The sequence below is a fragment of the Arachis ipaensis genome, chromosome B8 (assembly GCF_059453495.1).
Source record: "Arachis ipaensis isolate K30076 ecotype BB chromosome B8, ASM5945349v1, whole genome shotgun sequence".
Taxonomy (NCBI): Eukaryota; Viridiplantae; Streptophyta; class Magnoliopsida; order Fabales; family Fabaceae; genus Arachis; species Arachis ipaensis.
The window spans coordinates 138,680,770-138,700,733 of NC_142443.1; the positions used below are offsets into that span (position 1 = coordinate 138,680,770).

Below are 19,964 nucleotides of genomic sequence, written 5' to 3' on the forward strand. Positions count from 1 at the left end.
ATGTTACATATATCTATAATACAGTGTATTATGATTGTTAATTATTCACTTAAAATATTTATAATATTAATTTAATATTTACATTTTTTTATTATGGTACTATTTTAATGTAATCTAAATTTTTATTATGTATTTATAATTTTTATAAAAGTCATTCTTAAAAGAAATATTAATCTTATTTTTTAATTTTTTTGTCCAACCAATATTAAATCATTTATATTAAAAGATTTAAGTAATTCAAAAAATATTATTTATATGTTAAAAATTTATTTTTAAATATTCAAGTATTAGAATTGGTCCAAATAATATACTGAATGATGATAACATTGGTTAGTTGTGTATATATATTCAATTAGTTTGTTAATTTTATCTTTTGAATTATTTTTTATTATGGTACTATTTTAATGTACTCTAATTTTTTATTGTGTATTTATAATTTTAAAAAGAATCATTCTTAAAAGAAATATTAATTTTATCTCTTAATTTTTTTAGCTCTGACAATATTAAATAATTTATATTAAAATATTTAGATAATTCTAAAATTATTATTTATACTATAACAAAATAACAATATACAAAGAAAATATGGGAGTTTGATGTTCAATTCTTTTTTTCTTATTCAATGAGTTCTGCTTAGCAATTATCGTATAAAATATTTATTTAAAAATATTGGTAATTTTTTATTTAATTTATACGATAAATAATAATATTTTATGTAATTTTATTTTGTTTAATATCTAATAAATTTAGATTCGGTTTTTTTTTTTAATTTTTTCCAATTGAAATACTCCCACTATATGATTGACAACTTTGATTTCTATCATAATAACTATTTTTTTTCTACTATTTTCTATTTACTATTTTTTATTTTTGTCAAAATAACTATTTTTTATTCTAATAATAATTGTTCCATATAGAGAAGTGCATCTTGGATATAAAAGTAAGAAAAATTGAAAAAAAAAAGTGAAACAAATTAAAAGGTAAATTAATAGAGTAAAAGAATTGAAGAAGAAGTTACATATGATTTCTTTTTATAACCGTTATTAAAATAGAGATGAAAATGAGATAGAGAAGATGAGTTGTTGTTCTGGATCATATTATTATCATTATTTTTTTAACTATGTTTTTTCTGATAATATATATATCTCTTTATTTGGTACTTTTATAATTTAATATTTTAAAAATTTTTTATAGTAGTTTTAAGGTAAAAAAATATGATATAAATAAGGTCACGTCAATATTAAAATAATAACAAAAATATTTATCTACTAAATTTAAAAAATAAATAATATATTAATAAAAAAATAATTTCTTAAAAAATAATAGAAAAGCGGCAGGCATATAATTTGGGATATTTGGTGCCGTGTAACGATTTATGAACTTTTTTGAAGGAGTTTAATGCATAAATTATCCTAGATTGTGGTGTTTAATATAATATTTAATACACGTTACTCTAGCATGATTTATGTAATAGATTTAGAAGATTCACGTTTTTGAATTTGATCTAAGAGAATCAAATAAAATTAATTTTTTTATTTTATTTAAATAAAAAAGTCTAAAAGATATGTGTAGAATGTATTTATCTTTTTTTATTTTTTTAAAGAAATAATTGTACTAGCAAATGGAATATGTAGAAAATATTAGTTTGAAATTTGGTGTCAATGATTTTGTGGGAATCGTGTTTAACATAGTTGGTTAATATGAAGACAGAAAAAACGAAAATAGAGATTCTTTACAAGTCTAACGAAGATATCATAAATGCCAAGATAATTCATCGCAATTTCATGTGATGAAAGACAAAAATGTAATTATGGTATATTGTGGACTGGTTGATAGCATAAGCATAGTTGAAATTTTGGCATGATCTCTTCCATATTTGTTACATGTCTCTTTAGTTGGTGATGTTATAGTTTATTGTGATGATATGATGGTAGTTTAATTGTATGAGTTAGGTCCTTTTTATTTGGTTGAATTTTTTCTATGGTTATCCTATTCTTGATGGCATGCCAAAATAAATATTTTCATTAGTTGTTCTATTTTTTTTTCTATTTTTGGGTCGATTTTATTTTTAAAAAAATTTATTAAAATTTTTTATTGTAGACAAAATTAATAATAAAGTAAAGTACATTTTTGTTCCTGACCTTTTTTTTTGCGGACATTTTCATCCTCAAAGAATGAAAAATACATTAAAGCCCCTGACCCCTGAAAAACGTGGACATTTATATCCTTCCATTAAATTCAGCCGTTTGCACTGGACGGAAAAGGATGAGCTGGCAGAGGTGGCGCTAAGGTGGCTGTAACGGAGGCCAGGTGACATGGAGCATTTCGTAACAGGACATATAAGTCCCTGGAAACGAAAACGACGCCATTTTTGTAACCTCCCCCAATCCTGTTTCGAATTTCTCTGCCTTTTCTTCTTCCTTCGTCCTTTTTCCCTTCCATTCCTCTTCCTTGGCCCCTGCCTCCATCACCGTCGCACAGCGGCGCCTCCGTCAGCCACCATCAACACCGGCGACCTCCTCCTTCCTCTCTTTTCGCGTCTTCTTCCCTTTCTCACTCCCTTACTCCCATTAGTCTCTCTCTCTTCTCACCCTCCTTCCACCCACCGTTCATTCGCGACAACCTTCTCGGCGACCCACTGCTGCTGCGCCGCCGCCTCTCTGCAAAAATTAGTCTCAAATCTCGAGGGGTTAGAGTTTTCCTCTGCACCAACAACATTGAACGGTGCCGGATCGGGATCCTCGAACCTCTGCATAAATGACACTCTCACTGACGACGAGCTTCGTTTGATCCTGGCGAAGCTGGAGAGCGAGAAGGACAAGGAGATCTTCGGGTTGGTGTGTAAGAGGTGGCTCCGATTGCAGAGCACCGAAAGGAAGAAGCTTGCGGCGCGTGCAGGTCCACACATGCTTCGCATAATTCCTGATAGGTTCACGCGCTTGCTCGAATTGGACCTTGCCCAATCCGTTTTGCGGTCGTTCTATCCCGGCGTCACCGATCCTGACCTCGACGTCATCGCCAATTTTTTCTTCATGTTTTCTTTTTTCAAATATTGAGCTTTAAATTTCAGTTCCCCCCCCCCCTAAGATGCTGGATTTGTTTACTGCTGTTGCTTTTTCTTGATTTTTGCTTTTGAAACTGGTTATATGAAGTAGTTTTGAACTCATCACTTGGAATGATTGTGCTTCTGAGTTCTGATGTTGTTTCTATTATGCAATTTGAAAATGAACAATTTTGAGTGCTGTTGTCATGATAGTCAAATTGAGTGATGATTTAAGGTTATCTACCACCTTTGGGATGTTGCTTTTCTTTTGATGGGGAGTAAAACTTTCAATAAGATTGACATGGAATGTTTTTGTTTGGTTTAATGTACACAGGAATTTCAGATGTTGGAATGAAAGCCATTGGCGAAGGTCTTTCCTTGTTGCAGTCATTGGATGTATCCTATTGTAGAAAGCTGACTGACAAGGGACTATCTGCTGTCGCTAAAGGTTGTAGCGACTTACGGGTATTGCATCTCGCCGGTTGCAGATTCGTTACGGATGGTATATTAGAAGCTCTCTCCAAAAGCTGTCATAATATGAAAAAACTGGGATTGCAAGGGTGCACAAATATTACCAACTATGGATTGATAAGCCTTGCAAGTGGTTGTCAACAGATCAAGTATTTGGACATCAACAAGTGGTTGTCAAAAGAGAAGAAGGGGGAGGTTGCCGGCGTTGATGGTGGCTGACGGAGGCGCGGCAGTGCGGCGGTGATGGAGGCAGGGACCGAGGGAGAAGAATGGAAGGGAAAAAGGAAGAAGGAAGAAGAAAAGGGCAGAGAAATTTGAAAGATTGGGAGAGGTTACAAAAACGGCGTCGTTTTTGTCTCCAGGGACTTATATGTCCTGTTTTGAAATGCTCCCTGCCACGTGGCCTCCGTAACGGCCAAGTCAGCGCCACCTCTGCCAGGTCAGACTTTTCCGTCCCGTCCAAACGCCTGAATTCGACGGAAGGATTGAAATGTCCACGTTTTTCGGGGATGAGGGACTTGAATGTATTTTCCATTCCTTGAGAACGAAAATGTCCGCGAAAAAAAAAAGGTCAGGGACGAAAATATTATGTTCAATTATTTAAGGAGACCAAATTAATATTTTGATTAGATAATTTTGTTTTATTGAAAATAAATTCTAGTTTCATTAAAAAATAAATTCTAGTTGGTAAGTAAAAACACAAAAACGTGCATGACAGTGAAATCATAATTTCTAGACAAGTAAATTATCGTCTTATTATCTTAAAGAAATAATTTATTTATAGAATAATATTGAAAAATCAACAATAATTTACATGAAAATAGTTTATTAGTAAAATAAAAGTTAATTGATTGATTACCATAAAATTTAATTTAACGGTAAATTTGTAATTGAACATATTTTATAGCTTAATTTAAAATCTGTTTACAGCTTAATTTGAAAGCAATTGAAAATGTAAGTTATGAAAAACAAAACAAAACTCATCAAGAAGATAGAAACAGAGACAAAAAAAAAATGACATATGATACCATTTATGCCATTCCTATAAAAAAAACGTGAATTTTGTTTCTTTTTCAGAATACTAAATTTTACTTTTTCAAACAATTTGTATACATATATTTGACAAAAATTAAATAAATAAACTTTCAGATAAATTTAAAGAAAAATTGATCAATAAGAATGAAGAAGAAGAACGTACCAAATTCATCTGTTAGGAATTTAGGAATAACACGCAGAAAAAATTGAAATTATTTTAAAGGTAGTTATTTGATCTACTCAAACCGATTTTTTTAAATAAATCATTTGTATAAAATAAATCGATTTTTTTTAAACCATATAATAAACCATATAATATCATTTGTAGTTATTTGAGTTTTCATCGAAATAGATACTCTCTTATCAATTATCGAAAAAAAATAAAACCCTAATAATTCAGTTTTAACTTGCATTATCTACCATAAAATTTACTATAAAAAGAAAAAAACAGTTTTAAGATGCTTGACTTGGCCAACCAAAAATATAGCTAAGTTGATAAACTTATTTTCACTAATTTATTCTGCTCAACGGAACAAAGAAGGGAAAGGGAGTAAAATCAGCAAGTCCACTACTGTAAGCCTAAAAGCAAGGGAAAGCTAGCAAGTTAAATACAAAAAATTACACTGAAAAAAAATAAAATTACAACAAAGTGTTACTTTGGTCAAAAGATTATCACCATATTTTTTCAAATAACGCTTAATGTTCCTTTAAAACTGTTTGTTTTTCTTTCTTTCTCTAAGATTGAAGACGTCCTTCACTGACTGAAATCTTCATCAATTAAAAGGGATTCATATATATTCCTAAAGAGTATTGAATTGTTCCAAACACAACCTTTGGGTCCAAACTACAATTTATTGCCATTTCAATCTGTTACTGCATTTCTATAACCACACAAATATCATCAAATAATAATTGGGAAGAAACAAGAACTCTGCAATTGGTACGCAACTATATTATTGTTCGTGCTATTATACTTTGTGATTTTTGTAGAATTTAGCTATATAATTATTCAAGATTCTTTGCGGATTTGTTAAACAATAATAGTTGCTAAATAACAAAAGCGATGAATAAATATGTGAACTTGTTTTCTCAATATTTGTAAGTTATCAAAAATTTTTATTTTATAAAAGTCTAAACACCTAACAAATACTAATATATTTCAGACAAAGTAAAGAGTGCAGCACAAGTTCCGAATTGTCTTCTCAAAAACAATACAAAAGACTTGAAATTTATATTCTTGTCAATTATACACCATCATCCAACAATGATCGAAAAAGTAGAATCCTTGAAAAACACTTCTTCCACTACCCTTGGCATCTCTAAAGAACTCTGCGACGACGACGGCCGTCCACAACGAACCGGTACACATCCATATTCCATCAATCCATGTTCCAATTTTTCTGTATATATACACACACCCCATTATGTGAATGTTGTTATGCAGGAACTGTATGGACAACAAGTTCTCATATAATAACAGCAGTGATTGGATCTGGAGTTTTATCATTAGCATGGTCAATAGCACAATTAGGCTGGATTGCTGGCCCTATTATTATGATCTTCTTTAGTCTCGTCACTTTGTATACTTCATATTTTCTTGCAAATTGTTATCGTGCTGGAGACCCTATTACTGGCAAGAGGAGCTACACTTACATGGAAGCCATTGGCAACATTCTTGGTAAATATTTATGTGAAAAATTTTTATGTCAAAAATAAATTTGAAAAGTAAATGTTACGTATTATGTTAAGTAATTTAATAATAAAAAAAATTCTTGAAAGCTAAACATTGTATAGATAATGTGTTAGATTGGGGATTTTTTATTTATATAAATTAAATAATTATATTATTTACAAATTTCCATCATTTTCAGTGTTTTTTTGGAATTTTTTTTAAGCATATTTCGTTTATAGTGTAATCGAATTAATTTTGCACGTATTTCGTTTTACACTTTAAGCGAAATATAGTGCATTTGGTTTACAGTATAAACGAAATAGAGTAGATATCATGAGATATGTATATCTCGTTTACAGTGTAAACGAAATACGTGTAAACGAAATACGAGTACCTATAGTTATAAAAAAAATTTAATTTTTATAGGTATAAAAATATCATTTTTAAAATAATAAAACGGTATTAAAATACAATTTTAACCGATTATAAAATAAAATTCGATATATGTTTGTTACTTTTAGATCTACCTTAATTAATTTATATCTCATCTATGTTTTAAAATTTAAACTAATAACTTTTTTAAGTTGTTATTCTACAAATGGGAACGTTTCAACTAATGAGCGATTTTAATTGAAGTGACATAATTTAAACCTGGCCATTTAATAAAACAAATTTTATAAGATTTTTCATGTACTCTTTATTATTTAAAATGTTCAAATTATATCCTTCAAATTGTATTAAAATTTTTAAATTTAAATTATATAATCAAAATTTTAAAATTTTTTATGTTTTTATTTTTTTGAGTACTAATTTAAATAAGATGGTTTTTAGAAAATAATGTGATGGCCATTTTAAATTATGATTTTATCGCTACGATTTAAATGGACAAATTTAAATTACGTGTTTGAATGGGCAGTTTTAAATTACGTGACTTGAGTTAAAACCGCTCATTAAAACCGTTTATCTCCCATGCTAATTGAAACGTTTAGAATAACAACGTGAGAAAATTATTAGTTTAAATTTTAAAATATAGATAAGATATAAATTAACAAATGTATATCGAATTTTATTTTTTAAATTGGTCAAAATTATATTTTTAATACAATTTTATCATTTTAAAAATTATATTTTTATACCTATAAAAATTAAATTGTTTATAATTACAAGTACTCGTATTTCGTTTATAGTGTATTTTACACGTATTTCGTTTACACTGTAAATAAAATATACGCGTGTCATGATATCTACTATATTTCGTTTACAGTGTAAACGAAATACGTGCAAAATTAATTCGTTTAGGTAGCGTTTGGTGTAGAGACAGAGACGGAAAAACTGAGACTGAGAGATAGAGACTAAGAAACAAGAATTGAAATAAATCTCAGTATTCTATTTGGTGCAAAATGGGAGACAGGAATTGAAACAAGAATGAAATTCTAATTTAATTTGCACAAAGGGTAAAATTGGAATTAATTAATTGAAATGAAAGTATTTTAGGTATAAAATGTTATTAAAGTTTCTGTCTCCATCTCTAAAAATTTCAGTCCCTTGTGTCCCTACTTTTTGGAGGTACTGAAATACTGAAATTTTAGAGACAGAGACAGAAATTTTAGTACCAGTCTCTAAACTAACAAACACGATACTAAATCTCAGTCTCTTAGTCTCTATCTCAGTACCTGAAAACTTACAGTTGAAAATGGATTTCGGTAAAAAAATTGGAAACAATGGAAATTGGCAAATAATATAATTATTTAATTTATATAAATAAAAAACCCATTAGTTTTGGATTGGCTTTTTTTAGTAAAAAAAATATTTTTTTTTAATAAAATACTTTTATTTAATTTAAAACTTATTTGAATACATCTTTTAAAAAAAGTACCTTTATTTAAAAAAATAAATTATTTACTTTTTCTAAAAGCTAGCAATACCTTGTTTTTAAAAAAAATATAAGTAAAAGATGTTTTTAACACTTAAAAATTTTTTTTAAAAAATTTATCCAAGTGTGAAATAATTTGTCTATTAAAAAAATTTTTCAAAAAAAATAAAATAAATAAATATTTTTTTCAAAAGTGAATCTAAACTAATCCAATATACAATTAATATTAATATAAGAGAAAAAATATCTAAAACTTTAAAAAATAAAAATATCCGAAACTTTATTAAGAAAAACAGCTAAAATATAAACTCAACAAAAATTCATCTTAAGTGAATTTTATATTGATCTTGTTTGACAACCTTAAACTATCTCATTATTAATATATTGATATTGATACGTGAAATTTTACAATATGATATGATAAGTCAGCTATGTTGCAACTATTTTGATTGGACGCATCTTTAAAATAAGATCAGAATAAATAGATTGAAGTGAATTTTAATTGAAAAAGATTGGGAATCAATTTTTTTTTCTAAATAACATTCTTGTTTCTTTTAGATTTCTCTTTTTATCTCCTTAACCTTTGAGCATCTATTACTATTATTTTGTGGGTTGATTATTGGGTGACAAAATTATTTATATATGTTTTGAGTGGATTATGTGAAAAATATTTTTCATCTCTTTAGATTCTATTGAGTGAATAATTTTAAAACTCTAAAGTCACTCCTTTTACAGTCACATAAATGTTGCATATGCCATACCATTGCAGGAGGAAAAAATGTTTATTTTTGTGGAATAATACAATATGCAAATCTTTATGGAACTACAATAGGATATACAATTGGGGCCTCTCTTAGCATGATGTGAGTTCACTTATTAACTCTAACTTTTTATCTTTGAGTTGATATTATTTGAATATTTTGATTTGGAATAATTTAAATTGACTGCTACGACTATATATTGCCTCTTACTATGTCAACTCAAATTAATTAGTCATAGTTCACTAGATTTAATTTTAATTTGAAAAATGAGTTTAATTTCTATTTAATTTGTAAAACTTTCTTAAGCTAACATTTCATCGAATATAGGTTGTTATTACATATTTACAATAAAAAATATTAATAATGCTAAGAGAAAAAAAAAGTCAAAACTTGTATTATTTTTTTTGGTGACTAAAACTTGTATTATTTAATATTTATTAATTGTTACAACAATTAATAAATACTAAATAACACAAGTTCTCACTGATTTTAACTCTTGGATAATACTAGAGAAATAAATAATTGGAATAAGAATTAATTAATTTGGTCTCTCAAATTTTTCGAGTGATTCAATTCAGTCTCTTAATTATTAATTAGCATAATAACCTATCAAAACAAAAATTTAACTCCACAGTTTAATTTGGTCATCCAAATTTGACAATATAATTTAATTTGAACTTTTCGTTGTCATTCCATAAATTTCGTGATGGTGTAACATATTACATGAGGGATTAAAATGTCAAATTGAATTACATATCATCAAATTTTGAAGATCGAATTTGGATCACAAAGTCAGATTTTAATAACTATTTTGGATTTTTGGGTCATTTAAAATCAAGAAGCCAAACTAAGTCACAGAATTAATTTGACCATCATATAATATAAGTCAATTAAAATTTGACGCACCAAATTGAGTTACATATGAGATTTGAGAGGACTAATTAAGTCAAGCTTTTTACTCTTAAGACAAATTGTAAGCTTAGTTTTAAAATAATTTCAACTGTATATATAGTCATCATGTTACTAAAATTACTTCAATATCAAGAAATTGATAGGATTAGTTACAACACTTTATCCTATTGCATTATTTTTTAAATGAAATTTAACATGGTTTATTTGGCAGGGCAATAACAAAGATTCATTGCATATACTCATCTGAAGGAAAAGACCCATGTGTTATTTATGGCAACCCTTATTTAATGGGGTTTGGAATAATCCAACTTGGTTTTTCTCAACTTCCTGATTTTCATAATATTTCATGGCTCTCAATACTTGCTGCAGCCATGTCCTTCACATATTCCATAATTGGTCTCATCCTTGGAATTATCAAAATTGCAGGTTATATATGTCTTTTCCTACATCAAGTTTTTTTCTCTATTTTTTCACATACTTATATTATAATTAAATCGAAATTATATTTAAACATAAATTTTTTTTTGAAAGAGAGAAGCTCAACACAACAAGTGGAGCGAAATAACAGAAAGAACCAAAGAGCATCATAAAGCAATATAGGCAACTCCTAACAACACTAATGCTTATCCCCTTGTCATCTTCGGCATTGCCATTAACAACAAAAAGGATCCACACCTAACCACTCCTTATAGTTCATGAAAGACATATGAATGATCTCATCAACTCCTTTTCCTTTGTTCTGAAAAATTCTTCGATTCCTTTCTAGCCAGATGTTCCATGTAATCGCACAGAAACCCATCAACCACCTCTTGCGGTCCTCCTTGCTAGCTGATATCTCAGTCCAACTTATGAAATGTTCCTTCAACGTCCCCGGGCAAGACCATAGCCTCCCAACAAATGATAACCACGCACACCAAACCTGCCAAGAGAAATCACAACCAAGGAACAAGTGGTGACCATATTCAATACTCTTGTTACAAAACACACATGCAACATCTTCGTGGCGGATAACTCCCAACCGGCTCAGCCTCTCCTTCGTATTGATCCTACCAGTCAACACGAACCAGACAAATAGTTCAACTCTTGGGGGAACTAAACCTTTCCAGATTGTCTTTGTAAAGTTGTAGCTTGTTATATCCTCTGGCATGATGTCCTCCTGTAGTACCTGCAGAAAAGAGTTAGTAGAAAAGACCCCTTGTTTATCAAATTTCCATACAACTCTATCCTCACTGCCATAATCCAATTTGACCAGCCTTAATATATCATGCAGCTGGTTTACTAGATCCAACTCCCATTGGAATAGCTCTCGCCTCCATTGGAAGTTCCATATCCACTCAGCCCCATCCCAGAACCCGCAATCCCCTATAACAGATCCTCTTTGGTTTGAGACCGAGAAAAGTCTCGAGAACTGATCTTTCAGAGCACCACCACGCAACCAAACATCCTCCCAGAATCGAGTCCCTCTTCCATCACCCACCTCCATAGCCAACCCAGTAATCATCTTTTGTCTCACTTGCTGATTCTTGAACTGTATCTGGCAGATATCCTTCCAAGGGCCCCCCTTGGTAGGTAAAACCTGGGAGGACAACAGCACACTTGGGTCCAGGTTATTACAAGCACAAACCACTTTCTTCCATAGCGGACAATCCTCCTTTGAAAAGCGCCACCACCACTTAAAGAGAAGGGCTGTGTTTCGCAGCATGGCATCCCCCACACCCAATCCACCAAGCTTTTTAGGCGCCTGCACCACCTCCCACTTGACCAGAGCCATACCATTCCTACCATCCTCCTTACTCCATAGAAATCTTCTCTGTAAGGAAATAAGCTTCTCCGCAACAGCCTTTGGCATCTTATACAGGCTCAAATAATATACAGGGAGGCTATTTAGTACAGATTTAATGAGCACCAACTTACCGGCCTTATTAAGAACTTTGGCTTTCCAAATGCTGAGTTTTTCCTCCACTTTGTCAACAATTGGCTTCCAAGTCTTCACCAACCTTGGATTAGCTCCTAGCGAGATCCCCAAGTATTTTACTGGAAGGGAGGCTTCCTTACACCCCAGGACGTAGCACATACGTTGTACCCACTGAGCATCACAGTTAATAGGAATCAAACTAGATTTATCAAAGTTGATGCTTAACCCCGACATCAGTTCAAAACAGCGAAGAATTCTCCTGTAGTTCTTAACTGTCTCTTCTTCCGGAGGACAGAACAGAATGGTGTCATCTGCAAACTGAAGGTGCGACAGCTCAACCTGATCTCTACCTATCAGTAGTGGAGATATGCGTCCGTTTCTAACCGCCTCCCCAAGCATCCTATGTAACACATCAACGACAAGGACAAACAGAAACGGAGACAGCGGGTCACCTTGTCGTAGACCCCTTTCCATCTTAAACGGCTTAGAGGGCGAACCGTTTATCAAGACTGACATAGAGCAGGTACTGACGCACTCCATAACCCACCCCCTCCACCTTCTTCCAAACCCCATTTTCTGTAGAACAAGATCCACGAAGCTCCACTTGACTCTATCATATGCTTTCTGGAAGTCTAGCTTTATTATCACTGCTTTCTTTTTTCTCATTTTAAGCCACTGAACAGTTTCGCAAGCAATAAGAGCCCCGTCATGGATTTTCTGGCCCTTAACAAAAGCACTCTGTGTCTCACCTACAAGCCGTGGCATTATTGTTCGCATTCTCCTAACCAGCATCTTAGAAATGACTTTGTATACACATCCAACCATACTGATAGGCCTAAGGTCTTTGATTTCCTTTGCTCCAGTAAACTTAAGAGCCAATGCAACCCAAGTGAGATTAGTATCCGCCGGTAAACTGGAGGACTGGAAAAAGCCCAACACCGCTCCCGTGAACTCAGAGCCAATTTCATCCTAACACTTCTTTATGAAATTCATGTTATAGCCATCACAACCAGGAGCCTTTGATGATTCACAATCCCACACTGCTTCTCTAACCTCCTCAGATGTCGGTTGTATCTCCAAAGCCAAAGCATCAGCCTCACTAATCTTCTCCACCAAACTGTCTCTAAACCCCACCAACGGCGACTTCTCCTGGTGATACAAGTCCTTGTAGAAGTCCCTAATTGCAATCTTGATTCTAGCTTGATTCCTTATCAATCTTCCATTAATAACCAATGCATCAACCCTATTGTTTCTCCTTCTCGCCGAAGCTATGTTGTGGAAGTATCTTGTGTTTTTATCTATGTCCCTGACATGTCTTGAGCGCGACATCTGCTTCCAATGTAGTTCTTTTCTAACATACCACTTCGAACAGCATGTCACAAGCGCTTTCCTTCTTGCCTCCACCGTTTCATCATAGGCCCCTTCGCTCACCATATCATCAATCTTCTTAATCTCTTCCTCCAGCTTCAAAATTTTGTTTGTTCATGTCTCCAAAGGTGTCTTTATGCCATCTTCTCAAAGGACCTGCCAAAGCCTTCAGCTTATCTGTGAATTGCATCTGTTGTAGCCCTCTCCATTCCTCTTTTACCATTCTTAAGAACCCTTCATGTGTAAACCACGAGTCAAGGCTTCTGAACGGTCTAGGGCCATCTCTCAACCTCTTATCTTCCACTATAAGAGGACAATGGTCTGACAGTCCCCTTGGACCACCTCGTAACCGAGTCTCCGGGAGCTTTTCTAACCACTCCAAACTCACCAGGGCTCTGTCAATACGGCTACAAGAACGTCCTCTGAACCAGGTGAACTTACGGTCGGTAATCGGCAAATCCACTAAACCCATGTCTTGTACCCAGTTCTTGAAATCCTCTGCCGACAAGGATAAGCTATCGGTACCTCTCCTTTCTTCAACATGTAAAATCTCATTAAAGTCTCCTATGAAACAACAGGGAACCTGGCATAGACCAACTATGTAACTCAGCTCCTCCCACACAACAAGCTTCTCATCTCTAGCGTGTGCACCATAAACCAATATAAAAGCACAATTAAAATTATTCTGCGGCAGAATTCCTTCAACACACAACCATCTCTCACTTTTATAGCAATTTCTAACATAAAAAAAACCCTCATCCCATAATAGCAACAACCCGCCAGACGCCCCAGTAGCCTCAACATATTCCCAACCAACACAACTATCCCCCCATATTCTTGAAATATCAAATCTAGTTACCGACGGTCTTTTAGTCTCTACCAAACCTAGCATGTTTAATCTATATTTATTCTTCAGGTCCTTCACCATTCTCAGCTTCCCGTCACCCCTCAACCCCCTAACATTCCAAGAACTAATAATCATTTTAAATAAATACTGCACACCTTTTTTTGTATTTTGGGTCTGCTTCGTCTAGCTTTTGCCTTCTGTTTTGCCAGCCTTTTTTTCCGAGCAATTTCTTCATTCTGTTGTTGAAGTCCTGCCATAATATCCTCTTCTTCATCATATAATTTGGCTCCTGACTCTTTTGCCAATTCCCAAACCCTTTTGTTCTCTATCAGCTGCTCCTTCAATCTTGAACTCTCATTATCACTAACTTCATTATCCTCCGCAAGCGTTCTGTCCTCCTCACTATCCTTATCATCACTAAGTTCATTTCGTTCCTGAATCTCTGGTAAAATTTGGTGGCAAGTCACTTCAATTTCAGGTGCTTTACAGCCATTACGTTGATCTTCGTCACTGTTCTCATAAGACACATCATTACAGTGTCCATTATTCTGTCCGTCATCTCTATCCTTGGACTCTCGGGCCCGTTCAGACATCCCAAACACTTGTAGTTTACTGCATCCTCCCTCCATTATCAGATCTCCTCTGCTCCCGACCTTTCTTCGCCTATCATCAGTAGCCACTTCGGAGTCCCCAGCAGATTCGCATGGTTCGGCTTCTACGGGGATCCTCGGTCTCGCCAATGAACCATTACCGCCGCCTTCCGTCCCGGCTTCTCTCCGCTACACCGGACCTCCCCTTCCCGTCGACCCCTCGCAGCCTCCAACTCCAGATCGTGGTCGTTGCCTGAGTCCCATGACCATGCCTCCCACAATCGGATGCACCTCGCGCGTGGTTGTTGCATGGAGTAACGCCTTTCCACACTGCCAGACTGCCCCAGGCTGACCCGTTCCCATGCAACCCGGCCCAATAGCATTTCCCGTGTCTCCAGCTTGTATCATTACATTAGAGTTTAGTTCGTGGCCCAACAAAGGAGTGCTGGTGTTTATTTCTTTGGTGGGTCCATGGTTGGTTTTTTTGGTAGCAGGCCTTGTATATTCCTTAGCTAGCCCAATAGCATTGCAGCAATAGTTCCAGGAAACCGTAGCTTCTGAATCCCCTTTAGTACTTCCTTCATATCCCACTAAATCAGCTGAACCATGAATGCCAGAGTTATGAGGATCAAACGGTACTAATTTCATTTGATCAGAACTTAAATGTTCATAACTCCATTCGTTTAAAATCATTTCTGAAATTACCACGTTGTCCTTATCTTCAACCTTCTCACGCAGTCCCTCCATTATTACTTCTGCAGCTTGATCTGTATACTTCGTCGATTTTATTGAATTTTCCGGCCACCTAACTGTGACATCACAATCCCTTGCACATATGTTCTTCTGTTGCTCGCATCTGACTGCTTCACCTTCCATAATTCCTGCCTGACAATTCATCCCAAAAATTTCACGTCCCACTTCTTTTACCAACACGTCAAAGCCACTGGTGTCAATCGTGATATGGACCCATTCATTGATCACATCTAACACACACGTGTCAATTTGGATTCGGCCAACACTAAAGGACTGGCACGATTCCGTTCCTTCATCGCATCCAACCACCTCACCCCATAGGCTTCCTATTATACTAAAAGTATCCATGGACCACGCATGCAACGGCACCCCGAAACATTCCAACCAAACTCTTCGAGTTTCACTCTTTTCCGACTCATCCCATCTCCATACCCTATGAAACAACTGTAGCAGACTATTCATTTTGAATGTATAAGCCTCCTCCGCATTCAGCAAACTGTCGAAGGTCAACAGAGCTTTATACGCTCCCATTTCTCGCACTTGAATTACTTGAGGAAAGTTCTTCGCAACCGATTCCTTTAAAGATCTAAAGTCAATGGCTTTCGTCGTTCCCCCAACTAGGCTTCTTTGCAACCAGACCAAGTTTTCTGTCGCCACCCCCACTTCCACCTTTTTTGTCCACCCATTCTTGTGCGGCTCTTTGATTGTTTTCTCCTTAGTTAGGATTGTAGCAGCGGCCGCTGAATCTTTCTGCTTCTCTTCTTCTTCTGGTGGTTGCTGGCCTCGTGGTTGCACACTGTTCCTTTCCTTCACAGTAGACGTTCTCCGATATTTAGCTTCCCCCACGAATACTACCTTCCCTCTCAACCGCAGACGATTCATGTCTGCTATAGCTTTCAAGGCTCCTCCTTTCGTGGTATACCGTATGAACGCAAAAATGTATAAGCCACCATGTTTTTGTTTTCTTGATAAGTATATGTCGTTTATGTGACCAGTCCAATTGAACAGTTCGAACAGCTCCCTCTTAGAAATGTCTTCTGGAAGATTATCCACAAATATTGAGTATGAATCGTGCTCTAAACGTCGATACTCTTCTCGGTTCCAAACACGAGGATCTTTAACCTGACCTAACCTTCTACCCCCAAGTGTTTCCTACCCTTGCTCGCTCGCTGTCTCTCATTCTATCTCTCTCAATGATATCTAAAATTTTATTTAAACATAAATTAAACTGAAATTTGTGTTTAAAAAAAAAATACGGTTTGATTCAGAAAAGTTTCATTCATGTGATATACTAATATATTGCTAAACATGATATATTAGTAAAATATTAATGGTTGGTTGATGAGTAAAGATTAAAAATATATTATTTTAAAAATTAAATTAATATTTTATTTTTATTTTTTTTTTCAATTTCAGGAATCATAAATTGGAATTTTTATATAGTTTATGAATAATATAGCATAAAAAAAAGGGCTTATCATTTTGAGATGTAGCGGAGTATAGTAAAATTATATTATTGGCTAATATTTTTTTTATGGTTGGTTCTTGAAACAGAAAATGGTACTGTAATGGGTACCCTAGCAGGAGCTAAAGGAGAATTACCGATTGATAAAGTGTGGGGGATATTTCTAGCTCTTGGAAACATTGCCTTTGCATATTCATATTCTTTTATTCTCATTGAAATTCAGGTACATCATTTTTAATTTCTTAATCAAATAAAGGTTTTTTTTTTTTTTTTTAAACCAAAGATAGGAGACTCGAATGCACAACTTCTTAATTGAGTATGGAGAGACTATGCCATTTGAACTATTACTCATTGACAAATAAAAGTCTTTTTTTACTAATTCATAAACTTAAAATTTAATGTATTTACGTGAAATTACATCTAAATTATATTAAGGTGGTGTTTGTTTACAAAAATAAGGATAATTTCGGAAGAATGTTCGAAACGAGAGGGAATATTTATGAATTTTCAAAAATATTTTTAATTATTTACTATATATTTGTATATATTTATATATATTATTTTATAATTTTTAATAAAATATTTAATTATTAAAATAATCAAACCTGACATAATAGAACAATAATAAAATTTATCATAACAGAATAGCCAAAACTTTATTTTACAGCATAATCAATTTTTTTATGAATACTAAATATATATTTGTACATAATAATTAATTAATGACTAATTTTTGTGTTAAACATGGTTGAAGTCAGGGACGGACCTAAAGGGGGCGAGTAGTGGCCTCGGCCCCCCAAAATTTTTAGAAATTATATTTATATATGAGATATGTATTTAAAAAATAAAAAATATTATATAATTTAGAATTTTTATATGTATTATTTTTTATTATGTGATAAATTTATGTCTTAATTGTCAATGAGTAATAACTCAAATGACATAGTCTCTCCATACTCAATTAAGATGTTGCGGGTTCGAGTCTCCTATCTTTGGTAAAAAAAAAAAATTATGTCTTAATTGTTTAATTCACTAATATTTTTCACTTAACTAATTTAATATCATACCCTCAAGTCTTTGTAACTTTCAAATTAGTTTTTATATAATAATCTCTATATTTATTTTTAAAAAAATTATTTATTTATTTTATATTAACATATTTAAAATTTATATTATTATATTAATAATAACTTATGTAGTTATATTTTGGTAATCATATTATGTACTTTAGATATTCTTTTTTTATAGAAAATACTTATTTTTCTTCTAAATTTACGTTGTTGAAAAAAAAACTTTTATATAAACATCTTATATCTTGTATTCTATAAAGGTATTGTGTCTTTCAAATAATTAATAATTTATCATTTATTTTTAATTTTTTAAAATTTTTTGAAAGAATTAATTTTAATTAATAAGATATGTGATCATTTTCAACTAAACACGCTATAAATTATTAGTACTTTATAATTTTATAATGTACTATTAATATTGTTATATTTTTTTATGTAACTATCGTATTAAAAATAAAATTGTGAAAAAATTTATATATATATATATATATATATTGATAATTTTTTTAAAAAACTAACTCTAATAACTATATGTTAATTATTTTTATGAAATGAAAAAAAAATTATCTAAAATTCGGCCCCTCCATACTAAACTTTCTGGATCCGTCCCTGGTTGAAGTATTTTTCTTACCTCAAGAAAAAAAAAAAAAAGAGCAATAGTTTTAGATATCTCTTGTGTCTCTACTTATCAATTTAAGCGTTAGAAATAAATGGTAACAAATGAAAATCTAATATATAGTTATATACAACAAAATTAAATATTGATTTTATTGTCTTATCGAACTATTATTTTTTATCTAAATTTATTGTTTCTGTTGACTTTTTAAACCCTTATCCGCTGGACTTTTTAAAAACCCAACTTGAAAATAAAATTAGTATTTTTCTAAAAAAAATACTACCTATTCTTTAAAATTTAGTTTTTAATCAATCTTTTTAAAAATTTGTTATTATTTAATTAATTTAAATATCTATTTTTATATACTAATTGTTCGAAAAATTCAAAAAATTACTTATTTTTTATTTTCTTTCTCCTCTAAAAATCGAATAAAAAAATATTTAAAAAATATCTAATTATACTAATTTTTTTAAACAATAATTTCGAGGGATCTAACGAAATTAATAATACAAATTTTAATATATCTTTTGGCTATTATTATATAAATTGATTAGTATACAATAATGATATTTCTCTGACTAAACAGGATACCATAAAGTCTCCTTTTGAACTAAAAACAATGATGTTTGCTACAAGGATAAGCATTGCAACAACAACAACATTCTATGTCTTATGTGGATGCATAGGTTATGGTGCATTTGGAAACTCAGCACCAGGAAATTTACTTACAGCATTTGATAATCCAATTTGGCTTATTGACATTGCAAATTTAGCACTAGTCATTCACCTTGTGGGAGCATACCAAGTTTATTCCCAACCCCTCTTTGCATTTGTTGAAGAACATGCATCTAAGAGATGGCCAAGTCTTGAAATTAAACACAAGGTGGAAATACCATTTTTACCCTCTTTCAAACTAAACAAATTGAGACTAGTTTGGAGATCATTTTTTGTTGTGGTAACAACTTTTATATCAATGTTGGTTCCATTCTTTAATGACATAATGGGAGTGATTGGAGCATTAGGATTTTGGCCCTTAACAGTTTATTTCCCTGTGGAGATGTACATCAAACAAATGAAAATCCAAAAATGGAGTGAGAAATGGATTGGTTTACAATGTTTGAGTATGTTTTGTCTCTTAGTAACACTTGCTGCTCTTGTTGGATCAGTGGTTGGTGTCTTGCTTGACCTTTCAAAATTCAAGGCATTCAGCTCACAATTATAGTACTCAAATTAAAGCGCGATATATATAGCCTTGGTTTTTGTATTACTTGTTTAATTATTCATCACACATTCAGTGATTTTGTTATTATTATCACACTCTATGTAAAATTGTAAATGTTATTGAAATAATTAAATAATACAATATTAGGACTTACATTAAATTAAATCTTCTTCCTTTGTATAATATTTTGTGTTAGACAACTTGTTGATCTTACTTTCATTTTTTTTTTTAAAACGACTAAGGCTTGGTTTAGTAAAATTTTTTAAAAAGCTGTTTGTGTTTTTTAAAAGCACAAACTCTTCATTTTGTATTTGGTAAATCAAAAATACTATGTGCTTGTACTTGCAATTG

The 19,964-nt window shown here is 32.3% G+C and overlaps 2 protein-coding genes and 1 pseudogene across 2 annotated transcripts; 2 read left to right on the forward strand and 1 right to left on the reverse strand.

Moving 5' to 3' along the window:
• Nucleotides 1-2,315: 2,315 nt before the first annotated feature.
• Nucleotides 2,316-3,733, forward strand: LOC107611732 (uncharacterized). Its single transcript, XM_088495912.1, has 2 exons — nt 2,316-3,029; nt 3,344-3,733. Exons 1-2 carry the CDS (start codon nt 2,316-2,318, stop codon nt 3,731-3,733), a joined length of 1,104 nt encoding a protein of 367 aa, XP_088352038.1.
• A 2,080-nt stretch (nt 3,734-5,813) lies between these two features.
• On the forward strand, nt 5,814-19,708 carry LOC107611733 (amino acid permease 4-like). Its single transcript, XM_088496825.1, has 6 exons — nt 5,814-5,910; nt 5,994-6,227; nt 8,864-8,957; nt 9,979-10,193; nt 16,795-16,928; nt 18,978-19,708. Exons 1-6 carry the CDS (start codon nt 5,814-5,816, stop codon nt 19,611-19,613), a joined length of 1,410 nt encoding a protein of 469 aa, XP_088352951.1. The 3' UTR covers nt 19,614-19,708.
• Nucleotides 14,029-15,234, reverse strand: LOC148550041 (uncharacterized; annotated as a pseudogene).
• Nucleotides 19,709-19,964: the final 256 nt, after the last annotated feature.

What these genes read in the sequence shown, in the direction of transcription:
- LOC107611732 (XM_088495912.1), top strand. Translation starts at nt 2,316, where the DNA reads ATGGAGCATTTCGTAACAGGACATATAAGTCCCTGGAAACGAAAACGA. An exon ending in ACGTCATCGCCAATTTTTTC is followed by an intron (nt 3,030 to 3,343) that starts TTCATGTTTTCT and finishes CAATAAGATTGA; the next exon opens with CATGGAATGTTTTTGTTTGG.
- LOC107611733 (XM_088496825.1), top strand. Translation starts at nt 5,814, where the DNA reads ATGATCGAAAAAGTAGAATCCTTGAAAAACACTTCTTCCACTACCCTT. An exon ending in TGGAATTATCAAAATTGCAG is followed by an intron (nt 10,194 to 16,794) that starts GTTATATATGTC and finishes TTCTTGAAACAG; the next exon opens with AAAATGGTACTGTAATGGGT. An exon ending in TTATTCTCATTGAAATTCAG is followed by an intron (nt 16,929 to 18,977) that starts GTACATCATTTT and finishes CTGACTAAACAG; the next exon opens with GATACCATAAAGTCTCCTTT.